Source organism: Balaenoptera borealis, assembly GCF_965194805.1.
Source record: "Balaenoptera borealis genome assembly, chromosome: 1".
NCBI classification, from domain to species: domain Eukaryota; kingdom Metazoa; phylum Chordata; class Mammalia; order Artiodactyla; family Balaenopteridae; genus Balaenoptera; species Balaenoptera borealis.
In genome coordinates, this window is record NC_138860.1 from 192,020,500 (window position 1) to 192,032,878 (window position 12,379).

Below are 12,379 nucleotides of genomic sequence, written 5' to 3' on the forward strand. Positions count from 1 at the left end.
GCTGGGCCGGAAGCCCCCGGCTCAGGCTCTGGGGGCCTTGGCGGCTGCAGCCAAAAGCACAACTCAGCACACGCAGCCTGAACCCCCGTGACTGCGTGTGGCCATGGCTGTTACTCCCAATGCACAGGTGTCCCTCACTCACAATGAGAGATCAAGGTTTGTGGGGCGGACCGATGTTCAGGAAGGGGGTCTGCAGCGGGGCCCAGGCTGCAAGTTCTGGCCAGAGGCAGCGGCCGAGAGCCTTCCTGCCCAGGATGCCCGCAGGCGGGAAGGCCAGGGCCGGGGGTGGGGGGGGGCGACTGTCGGTCAGTGAGATTCTTGTGGGTGTTGCCAGGGCTTCTCCCAAGAGGGCCGGGGGGCTTGGCAGGTGGCTGGATGGAGGGACACACAGGTAGGTAGGAGAGGAGGGGGAGGGCCTGGGGTCAAGCACAGGGCGTTGTGCAACATTGGGCAAAATTCGAGTTGATCAAAAGGGACGCTATCTGGCTGGGCCTGACCTAATCAGGGCGACTTCCTCCTGATGGCCTCAGGAGCGAACTGCCTGGCTGTGGAGGGACCACGTGGCAGGGTGCGGCGGGCGGCCTCTAGAAGCTGAGAACAGTGGCCCCGGGTCAATAGCCAGCAAGAACCTGAAACTGAACTCTGCCAACCACCAGAGCCTGGAAGAGGTCCCAGGCCTCAGACAAGACGGTAGTCCTGGCTGATACTTTGAGTACAGCCTGGTGAGACCCTGAGCAGGGGGTCCAGTGGGGACATGCAGGACTCCCGACCCACAGAAGCCATGAGATAATAAACGAGTGCTGCTTTAAGCCCCCCCGTTGGTGGTGATTTGTCACGCAGCACAGCTGAGTAATACAGCAGGAGTGTGAACATGCAGGCAAAGACCTTGGGCAGAAGGCCAGGGCCCCGAGGGACCTTGGACGGCTGGCACAACCGAAGGGCAGCCTTGGCCTTGGTCTGCGCTCTGGGGCTCAGGCCTGCAGGGCACAAGGCAGGGCCCAGGAGGGGCTGGCCACACGTGTGCCCAGACCGGAGGCTGCCCACAGGGAGGTGGGGTCAGGTCGGGAAGACCTCCTCTCTTGAGCCCTGCAGGAAGCACTGAAGGCACAGGCGCCACGCCCCACCCACACTGCGGGGGCACCTGCGGCCTGAGAACCAGCACGGTTCCCACAGCGTGAGCCTGGGCCAGACTGGGATTCCCAGCACGAATGAGAGCACGTTTCCAGCTCTCAAAGTGCCGGAGCTCCGGCATCTGCCCCAGAGCATCACCCGCTTCCTGTGCATTTATCCAAAATCCTGGCCATCCGGGGACAGGGATGGGGGAGCCGGGGCCTCTGTCCCCAGGCAGTCTTCCTGGCTTAGTCCTCAGCTGCCAGCGCTGCCCTCCCAAGTCACCCCACCGGGCCCTCGGCGCCTGCTCTTCTGAATTTAACTCACCGGGGCTCCACCTCACTGACCACTTCCGCAGGACTCGCGGCAGCAGGGCAGGGGGGCTATTTTCTGGCACGGCCCACCTGCGCAGGAAGGGGTGAGTCACCAGAAGGGCACCAGTGATGTGTCAGCTCCAGGTCAAACTCCTTACATCACCTCCGGACACCCACAGGCAGGTGGCTCTGTGATCTGGTGGCTGGCGGGGCTCTCTGCCCCTGAGCTCCACCCCCGCTTCCTGGGGGCAGCAGGCCCTCCTTCGGCCCACCTGACCCCTCTGGGGGCTGGCTCTGTTCCCTGACAATTCCTGCTCCAGGGAGTGTACATACCGGCCTGTGCCCTCCTTGCTCCCAGGCCTGGGGAGAAACGCCCCCTCCCCAGGCCAGGAAGGCCTGTCCTGGGTGACCGCTGCGGTCTCAAGCCCCCGAGTGGCTGCAGGTTCTAACCCTGGTGTCTGTCCCCTGCGTAGCTCACTGGGCACCTGAGGAGGGGCCGGCGGGGCTCCAGGGTGGATCAGCCCCCAGACACAGCCCCCTCTACGGCCCAGGCGCCCACAACAGCTGTCACCAGAGAAAGGCGCCAGGAGAGGCGGGAAGGGATGCAGGGAGGGGGCAGGCATGGGCAGCCAGGGTGGCAGGAGGCGCTCAGACTCCGGGGGGATGGGCGGGGGAGACAGGGAAGGGATGGTCAGGGAGGAGAGCCCGCCAGCCCCATCCTCAACCGAGCTCCCCTTTCCTCCATCTCCACCTTTTGTGCATCGTCACAGCTGGCCAGAGCCCTGCCCCCTTCCATTTTTTTGGAGGCTTTCGGGATCCCAGTGCCCCCGTCAGGGATTGAACCCAGGACCCTCGGCGGTCAAAGCGCCAAGTCCTAACCACTGGACCGGCAAGGAAGTCCCCCTGCCCCCATTTTGTCCTGAGGGACACTGAGAATCAGAAAGCCAGGCTGGCCCAAAGCCCAGGCCCAGACCCAGCACGGGGTGCATATGGCCACTGCCTGCTTGGGACCCCATGAGCGCTCACCATGGGGGGCTTTATCCTGTCCATGCTCCTCTCAGACTGTGAGGGCCTCCAGGGCCAGGGGAGACCCTACAAGCTTCCCCTTGTCACGGCACCTGCCGGGGGCCCAGGAGTCACCTCCCACCTCATGTCCTTTGGGCAGCCCTCCTTTTGAGCCCACAGGAGACCAGGTGTTCCCCTCTCTCCTCTTGCAGGAGGTGGGGGCCTATTTTATAGGTGCTTGTCGTGGGTGAGCCGCCCGGGGTCTACAGGGACAGCTAGAACTGGAGGCCACCACACAGGGCAGGAGCTCCACCAAAGGGCCCCAAGGTGGGCCTGGGGCGCCGGGTCCTTCCCTGGCACAGCGGGCTCTGGGGCTGGAAGCAGCTGCTCCTGGGCCCTCCTTGGCTCCACTGTTCTGGGTTCCAGGGGGAACAGCTCTCTTAAACTCAGCCCTTGTCCCTGGTCTCACCATCATGTCTAGTGTTTGTCACGCGTTCCTACAGGTCAGGCACCATCAGTCATCCTCGCAACCCTGGCTTAGATCCTCACTGGCCCATTCTACAGACAAGAAAACTGAGGCCCAGAGGGTCAAATAACTCTCCAAGCAAAGAAGAGGCAGGGGTGGGATCTGACCTCCGAGCCCCCGACGCCCTTTGCACCATCTCAGCCCTGTGGTGCGGTGGACCCTGGCTGCAGCGACCTCACGGAGTTCAGCGTCCCCACCAAGAATCTGTGCTCTGGGACTCCTCCAAGGCCGAGGGGCCAAGTGCTCCCATAGGGGCCCTTCTCCTTCTCCTTTAACTGCCCGACTCGGCTTCCTCAGCTGCCCAGCATGGGGGGAGGGTGGTCCGAGGCCCCACAGGGCTGGCAGAGCCTCTGCTGGGACCCCACACGGCCTGTCACCCCAGCTCCCCAAGTGAGGGCACCGAGGCTCAGAGACATGGGGACTCGAACCCGGGACAGACTGGCTCCTTGGGTGAGGCCCCTCCCACTCTGCCTGTTCCCACCGGCCACTGAAGCAGTGGTTAAGGGCATCCCGGGGGTCCCCAGTGGTCTGTTTCCTGACAGGGCCGGGGGTGCTGCTCAGGAAACTGCAGGTCCGGCAGGAAGTAATCTGCTTGGTCACCAAGGCAACCGAGCAGGGTGGAGACCCAAGGCCCCCAGACCACAGTGTGTGCCACCCCCAAGGACCAGTGCTGGATAAGCCCCACGACCCGGCGAGGGGGGGTGGCCTCAGAGCCTGGGGCTGGGGTACGGGCACCCATCATCTCAGAGGACCGCGGCCAGAGGGAGCGGCACGGGGGCCCGTGTGTGTGTGTGTGTGTGTGTGTGTGTGCGAGTGTGCGCACGCGTTTACGTGGGCCCGAATCATGACTACAGAGCAGGTGGAGAGTGAGAACTTTTGACTCTGCAGCTGCTGCTTTCTTGACCTGGGGCCTGGCCTGGGGAGCACTTGACCTGTTACCAGCCTGGAGGAGGGGCTACCCCCCTCCCCGCTGAGCCCCAGGCTTTCCCTGACGAGGGACCTGCTGGTGGGTGGGGATGGAGCCACAGGGGTGGGGGTGAGGCGCTCAGGAGTCCCCACCCGCACCCCGGCATCACCAGGTCGCCCTGAGCAGCACAGCGTCCGCCGGGGCTGTGTTCTGGCCAGAAGGACAGGCCTTCTCGGCCGCCAGTCTGGACTTTAAGACACCACCACCCAGTTCAGCTCTGCGGGGCTTCCTGCCTGCACCCTGGACTCCGTGGGCCCCTGCTCCAGGCCTCTGGACGCAGCAGGCAGAGGCCCTTCTGCGCGGCAGCTCGGCAGTGGGCTCTGCAGCCGGCTGCCCCGCTGTCCAGCTGCGTCTCTGAGCCTCACCTTTCCCTCTGGGCTGCGCTGGGCTACATGAGGGTGAGGCCTGGGCTACACGCCAGGCCCCAGACCAGTCTCTGCTCTCACGATGTCAGGCAGGGGTCAGGATGAGGCATTCGGAGGGGGCCTGGCTCCCCCCCGCTACGCCTGCCCCCAGCCAGGGCCAGCATGGCTCTGGGCAGCCCCACCTCTGGGAACCTGCGGGACTTTTACCAAGAGGCGTGTCGCTACCTGATAGACTCGGCCCTCTTGTTGGCGGAGGTGAGAGGCCCCATCCTGGTTACCCCACGGCTGGTGAGAGGGGTGTCCTGCCCTCCCTGGCCCAGACCTGCTCAGCATCAGGCATCCTCCCTGGAGGGGGGCGTCCCGCCCCACGGGAACCCAGAGCTGGTCCGCTCCTGACACTGGGTCGTCGGGGTCTCCTGGGCCTACTGCCCTCCAGGGGGTGAGCCGGGCAGCTGGGAGGAGGGGAGGTGGGTGCTTCTGGAACTACAGAGACAGGCCTCTTAGGAGACCGCATTCAGGGGCCCTCCCTCCCTGGAGCCTGGGGGCAGCTCCTGTCTGTCCCCAGAGTGGATGTAGGGTGAGTGTCTGACAATTTGCTTTTTGATTGTAATGTAAGTGCCTGACATTAGGCTTTGGATGGGTGAGGCACCCGCTTCAAAGACATGCACCTCGACAGCTACACAACTAGGTCAAGAGCCCAGCTGTCTCATCCCTGAAGGCTCCCTTTCAGAAAGCCCTGGGTGACCAGATAATGGACCTTGGGGTGACCCCACTTCCCCCTTTCACGGTTTAATTCCACTGTTACGTTTCAAATTCACCAGTAACGAATCAACCCCCCAAACCCTAGGCACCCCATCCTCAGCCCCAATAAAGGCAGAGCCCTGGGTCTTCTCTCCCTCTCTCTCTCTCTTTCTCTTCGCCCCCACCCCACCCCGCAGTGCAGGTAGTAGGGCTCAGGTGAACACCCCAGGCATCCTTGCCCAGAGCATCGCTATCGACAGGCTGCGACCCACCCAAGACAGTGGCGCCAGGACACTGATGTCTAGGAGGGGCGACCGGGACCGTGAGAGGTCAGGACCCTGGCCCCTGGGGAGATGTTGGCAGACAGCAAAATGGTCCAAAGGGACAGGGCGGCACTACCTGGCCCCGCCCAGGCCCAGCGTCTGCCTCGGTTTCCTCACCTGTAAAATGGGACTATAACAGGCGGATGTTTCTGCTCTGATGGTGTCCTGAGCAGAGGCGGGAGGCCTGGGCTGGGCAGGCAGATCCCTCAGGTCCGCTCTGAGGGGCTCCTCAGAAGCAAGGACGTCACAAGGGGCTCGCTGCCCCCCAGACCCCCACCCGCCCCGGTTGCGACTGCCCGAGCAGGTGCCTTCTCCTCGCCCCATGCGGGCCAGAGGGCCCTGGGCCAGCCCAGCATCCGAGACGGACACTGACGTAGGGCGTGGGGACGCTTCCTCGTCCCCCACCCCCTTGACCCTGGCTCATTCTCACGACCGGAGCCCCCATGGTCCCCACTGTTCACCAGATGCCTTGGACGGGTGCGTGTTGGGGTGAGGGCTCCGATCTGGAAGGGGGCTTTAGGGAGATGGGGCCAGACTCTGAGCCCCCTCCCCGCCTCCAGAGTTCCCAGCTCCGTCTCCCTCCTGCACGCTGGCCCTGGCCTGGTGTGGTGCCCCGAGGCCACTGTGCTGGGCTGTGGGGGCCAGCGGCCATCCAGGGAGCCGCCATCCAGGGAGCTGCAAGTGGCAGACCCAGGTGCTTCCCTCACGCACTTAGCCAAGGTCCCACGACAAGTCCCCGTCCGAGGGAGCTGCACAGCAAGCCCGTGGGCAGGACAGAGCAGCCCCGGGTCCGGCAGAGGCTGTCCCAGGGAGGTGACCACAGGAGGCGCTGGGGGCGGCAGGAGGCGCTGGGCCTCCCCGGGGCCAGGGGTCCTTATACACCCTTCTTGTGTCGCTCCTGCCCCCCACCTCCTGGCCCACCAGCGCCTGGCAGTGGGCGGCCAGGGAGAGAGACAGGAGTATGGCCACCACCCGGTTATCACAACCCTCCTCCAGCGTGGCAAGGCCTGAGACACTGCAGGGCTGGCGGCTGTCAGGGCCTCAGGTGCCCCTGCATCCCCCATCCAGCCTCCCTCCTCTGGAAACAGCAGCTCAAGCTTCCTTCGGGGCGCTCTTCCCCATAAGTCAGTGCCTGTGGTGGGCAGGGCCCACACCACTCCACTCCATCCTGACCCTGTTTCAGGGGACCCAGGCCATCAGAGGCACAGGGATGGCTCAGCGATAGGCATGCTGGACTCTGGGCAAAGAGGGGTCCTTCCCCACAGGGAGGGGGATGCTGATGGAGCCTTTACCATGAGAGGAGAAGCTGCCTAAGAACAAAGCCACCACGGGGGAAGCAGAGCAAGAGACAGAGAGGCAGCTGTTTGAACACCTGGATCCAGCCACGCCTGAATTCATTCATACACCTAGATCCAGCCATGCCTGAAAGGCTTCCTACACCTGGATCCAGCCATGCCTGAAGGCCTTCCTACGCCTGGACTGACAGTTACATGAGCTGATAGATTTTCCACTTTGCCATCTGAAATGTGCTGACAAACCCAGAGAGGAAGCCGTACACCTGAGAGCCTGTTTCCTGGTTCTGCAGGCTCCCAGGACAGGACAGTCCACATTTACTTCCCCCTACCCCGAGTCCTCCGCAGAGGGCAGCCCACTCACCATGACAGAAGTGGTCATGCCCTGCAGGTGGAAGACGTCCATGCTGGCCTCCGCACCACCCACCACCTCATCATTCCCCTGGCCCGACTGGGGAAGGTCAAAGTAGGTGCTGTCCGGCTCCCTAGACAGAGGAGGGAAACAGAACAGGGAAGCACAGCCATCAGCCCCGATGGCCCAGGCCTGGAGCTCAAGGCCAGCCCGCAGGTCCTGGGGGCCTCCCTCTCCCACCTCCACGGATTCCTTCAGCCCCTTGTCTCCTCTGCTCCTTCCCTGACCCTCAGCCCCTGCGACCTCCGGCCCCCTTACCCTACCAGCCTCTCCAGGGCTGGTGTGAGTGCCAGGGTGGCGTGGCCACACACAGGCTTTGTCCCCTGGACCTAACCCCTCTGGAGGGCTGGTCAGAGGAAGAAGCCCAGACATTGGACCCTGCGTCCCCAGGAGAAAGCCCAAGGCAGCAGCTCCCCGCCCAGCCCCCGAGTCCAGCGGGCTCAGCGGAGGTACTCACAGAGAGCTCCAGAGGTGCTGGAACGTGGCCCCCTCGTCGGCGGCGGTGGGCTGGGTGGACTGCGACATCTTCCCACTCCCGGCCGAGGGCAGCTCGCTCTGCTAGGAGGAAAGGACAAGAGTGCGGGTTGGGAGGGCATCCTCTGGGCTCCGCAGCCAGCATCCTCGGGCGCAGGTGGTAGGCGGGGCTGACGATGACCCCTCGAGGACGCCCGGGCGCGCTAACCGGGCACACGCCCTTCACCCAGCCCCTCACTTCATCCTGCCCTTTCTGGGGGCGGGAACCGAGGCCTGGGCGTGGGCAGCCTGGCTTCAGACCCGGCTGGGGGCCTGGGCAGCAGGAGCTTCTCAAAGCCGCCACCCGTGAAATGGGGGTGAAAGCAGCATCCCCTCATGGGGCTGCTGCAGGCCCCCTTGGGAGCACGAATTTCAAGTCGCTACTAGATAAGTCAGAAAGAGAAAGACACATACCATAGGAAATCACTTACATGTGGACTCTTACGTACAAAACAGAAACAAACTCACATAGAGAACAGACTTGTGGTTGCCAAGGGGGAGGGGGGTGGGGGAGGGATGGAGGGGGAGTTTAGAGTTAGCAGATACAAACTATTATATATAGAATAGATAAACAACAAGGTCCTACTGTACAGCACAGGGAATTATACTCAATATCCTGTGATAAACTGTAATGGAAAAGAATATGAAAAAGAATGCATATATGTGTATAACTGAGCCACTTTGCTGTACAGCAGAAATTAACACTACTTTGTAGATCAACTATACTTCAATAGAAAATAAATTAAAAAATAAAAAAATAAAAATAAATACAAAACAGGGCTTCCCTGGTGGCGCAGCGGTTGAGAATCTGCCTGCCAATGCAGGGGACATGGGTTCGAGCCCTGGTCTGGGAAGATCCCACATGCCGCAGAGCAACTAGGCCCGTGAGCCACAATTACTGAGCCTGCACGTCTGGAGCCTGTGCTCCGCAACAAGAGAGGCCACGACAGTGAGAGGCCCGCGCACCGCGATGAAGAGTGGCCCCCGCTTGCTGCAACTAGAGAAAGCCCTCGCACAGAAACGAAGACCCAACACAGCCAAAAATAAATATAAATAAATAAAAAATTTTTAAAAAAAAGCTTTAAAAATAAATAAATAAATAAATAAATAAATACAAAACAAAAAAATAAAGTCTCTGCTGTGCCTGGGTCATAATTATACTGGAACACGCATGGTCATTATTATTATGAACTGCATCTCTAGGTTTGGCCTGGGGGGTGGCTCTAGCCAGGTTTGGGGGCTCCTGAGGCCCCAGCAGCTGGCGACAGCTTAGATCCCGGGTGCCCCGTGGGAAGGGCATGTGCAGGGCCCACCGGAGGCTGGAGCCGAGGCCCTGGTACAAGCCTGGCTGTGCCCGATTGCTGCAGGCTGGGCGGCCTTTCACCTCTGATGTGGGATCCTTGCGTGCGGCCTGGACACAAAAGCAGTGTCAACTCCACGAGGCAGCCGCCAAGGCCGAGGCCGAGAAGCTTCTCTGTCACTGGAGGGGGTCACTGCACGAGTGGCCCCCCTTCAAGGAGATGCCCAGGGCTTGGGGTGCCCCGACTCAGTGCCTGCTGGCCTTTGTCCCCACTGTCACCCCTCCTGAGGGCCTCCATGCCCACCCGAAGCAGCCACCCAGGAGGAGGTGGCGGTGACCACACCGGGCACATCTTGAACACTTGTCCTACTGTAGGGGGGAGGGGCAGGGAAACCAGAGCCCACCCTGCTCACTGCTCCCACCCAGGCCAAGGCAATGTCTCCCCAGGGCCAGCCTCCAGGCTCTTGGCAAGGGGCCACGGGAATCAGCTTGGCCACCACCTGGCAGGGCCCAAGCGGGCAGGCCTGGACCTGCCCACGGCCGTCGGGGGAGGGAGGGCACGGCCTGCAATCTGTCACTTTGTCTGTCCCCAGGCGGTGGGCCCTGAGAGAGGCCGGTGGCCTGCTCCCAGGGCTGCCACATGCCAGGCCACCATCACTGGAGCAGTGGCATGAGCTGGGAGGGGCCGGGGCCAAGCAAGGATGGCCGGGACAAGGAGCTTGGAAAGTGCTGGCCACAAACCAACTCTCCAGCAGGCTCGGAGACCACTCCACCCTCTCTCAGGAGACCAGGGCTCAGAGAGGTTATGTGACATGCCGAGGTCACACAGCACAGCTGTAAGTGCAGGGACAACCAAGTGGTTTTCTCAGAATTGGAAATTAACTTAGTCATGCCTCCTCCCCCCCTTCACCTCAAACCCTCAGCACACAATCCACAGAGTTTTAACAAGGGGCTGGTCAGCGCTCATTTGCATGCCTCCTGTGCTGCGGAGATCACTCCCATCCTGGGCTGAGCTATCCAAAACCCAGCAGAGCTGAGTAAGGCGTGGAGCTGGCCACGTGGTAACACAGAACAGGGTGGACTTGGTAGGAAGTAGAACACGCCGGCCGGAGGAGGCATGGAGCAGGCCACCACGCCGAAGCTGGACGGAAACCCACCCTCACCCACTCTCCATGGCTGGTCCTTTTTGGGTGAGCAGAGATTAGTCAGAGTGGCCTCTTGGTGTGGGCAGGGTGTACCAACACGAGGCTCAACTGGCCCAGGCCATTTGGTCCCATTCCCTTCATTTTGCTAATGGACCATCTAAGCCCAGAGACAGACAACGCCTTGACTAACATCACACAGCAAGTGGACGGCAAAATCCTGTCTCTGGTCACGGCAGCACCATTCACAACAGTGGAAAGGTGGAAACGGCCCAAAGGTGCATCAACGGATGAACAAATGAACAAATCCTGGTCGGTCCACACGCTGGAATATTACGCCATCATAAAAAGGAATGATCACTCACACCGGCTACGTCACTATGAACCTCAGAACATCATGCTGAGTGAAAAAGGCCCGTGCTATATGAGTCCATTTATGAGATGTCCGGAACAGGCGAGTCCACAGAGGCGGAGGGCAGACTGGCGGTTGCAGGGGCTGGGGGCGGCGCATGGGGGGAGACTGCTGGAGTAAGATAAGGGCGATGGTTGCACAACACCGTGAATGAGCTAAACGCCACTGGGGGGGTTGCTGTAAAGGGGTTAGCTTTATGTTATGTGAATTTCACCTCAATAAAGCTGCATGGAAGTTAAAGACAGTTTCTCCCTGAAAGCCCAGCCCCAGTTCTCAGCAGCTCCTGCTGCCCAACATCTGGGGAAGCAAGTCAGCACTGGGAATCTCCCCAAGGCCCCCTCCCTTCCCTGGCTCCCACACCTCCCTCCCCCCAGAACAGCCGGGAGGGGGGACAGAGAGCCCCCACTCCGGGGGACACAACCAGCATTTTCACCCCACCCCCTGCTTCACCCCAAGCTGCCGGGGTCAGAGGCGCCTGTACCACACAGGCCGGTTCTGGCTCGGGGACAGACCTGCAGGTGCCTGGCCCTCTGGGGAAGCAGGAGTGGGGGGGCAGGGGTCCTACACCCACCCCACCAGCCCTCACCACCAGGACTGCAGACGGAGACTGCTCAGCCTTACTGATGCGAGGGGTGGTCCAGGGTCACCAAACTCCACTGCCCTCAGCAGATCCTGCTGCTTCTGCCCCAGTACATCCTCAAACCGAGGACTCCATGTCTGCTTTTAGCCAACACCCCGGGGACTCACAGTGACTCTAGGACAGACCCCCCTCCCCCGCCGGGGGGGGAGAGCATCACACAGGTTCACCTCACCCACTGAGGGGGCCCCTTTGGCTGTCCACCCGGGGATGGCACCAGCCTCTGACGGTGACTTCCACGCAGGTTCTCCATTGGCAAAACGGGTCCAGAAACCTGCCCTGCCTTACTCAGAGGACCCGGGGGACTTGACCCAGGAAGCCATGCCGCGCGCATACCTCCAACTTCCCTGGAAAACTCTGAAGAGCAGGACGCACTGGGCTACGAGTGACAGAGCCGCAGACCCGGTCCCTGCAGGCGCCACGGAGCACCCGCCGCCTGGGCCGGAGCTGGGCGTGAGGAGGAGGCACGGCTGAGGTCCGGCCTCAGGCTGCCCCCCACAGCTGGAACACCCCCCCCCCAGAGCTCCATGGGTCCAGCCCTCTCCCCCCTAGGGCAGGGACAGTATATTCCCTTTACTCACTAGCAGCATTTCAGCCAAGGTGGCCAAGGTTTGCAGAGGTGAGAAAAAGAAAGCAATTCTAAAATCACTTCCTGCAAATTAAATCCAGTTTTCCCGACATGCACTTCAAATGTGGAAATGTGCTCACAATGGAAACTGCTTTTGCAAACGACGCGAATCATTTAAAAAATCGCGTGTATGGGGGGGAGAGACCGACTTTCGATGACACCTCTTCAGGTGGCATTAATGACGCCACGAAGTGCACATGCACGGTGGACAGCTTTGATTTTCCATGAAGATGAAGTTGCTCTGGGAAAAAAAAAATGCATCCTGTTGCACCGAGAGGTGTCCAGTCCTGGTCAGGGCCGGTCTCCAAGGGAGACGTGGGTGTGAGAAGGTGGGGTACGGTGCTGGTGGCGGCTGGACTCAAGGAATCCCTGAGCCCCTGCCCCCCGGGAACTGCCGAGTCAGAGGCAGCCCGAGAAGGGCAACGTGTGGCCCCTTCTCACAGCAGCTGAGCCGGGGCTCAGGCACCTCCGACCTGCCCCAGCTCCCCGTGGGCTGGGGCCACTGAAACCAGTTCACCTCAAGGAATTTCCAGCAAAAATTTGTGACCCTGAAGAGGCGGGGCAGGGGCTGTGTGGCCCAGAGCCCTCAACTCAAGCTGGAGTGGAGACACAGCTCCACACCCCACTGACTTTGGGTGGCTCGGGGATGCCCCGAGGTCTCTGAGAGCCGCCCGGGGAGGGGATGCGGCCCT

General features: G+C 61.5%; 1 protein-coding gene across 4 annotated transcripts in view; it reads right to left on the minus strand.

Moving 5' to 3' along the window:
• The window catches only part of TP73 (tumor protein p73), a 68,781-nt gene that overhangs the window by 38,653 nt on the left and 17,749 nt on the right, over positions 1-12,379 (minus strand). For all 4 annotated transcript variants that reach the window (XM_082403851.1, XM_082403853.1, XM_082403854.1 and 1 more), the window contains exons 2-3: positions 7,513-7,610; positions 7,008-7,128 (exon numbers count right to left, since the gene is read on the minus strand). In XM_082403851.1, coding sequence (XP_082259977.1) covers positions 7,008-7,128; positions 7,513-7,580 — 189 coding nt within the window. In that variant the 5' untranslated portion in view covers positions 7,581-7,610. The remainder of the gene's footprint in view (positions 1-7,007; positions 7,129-7,512; positions 7,611-12,379) is intronic.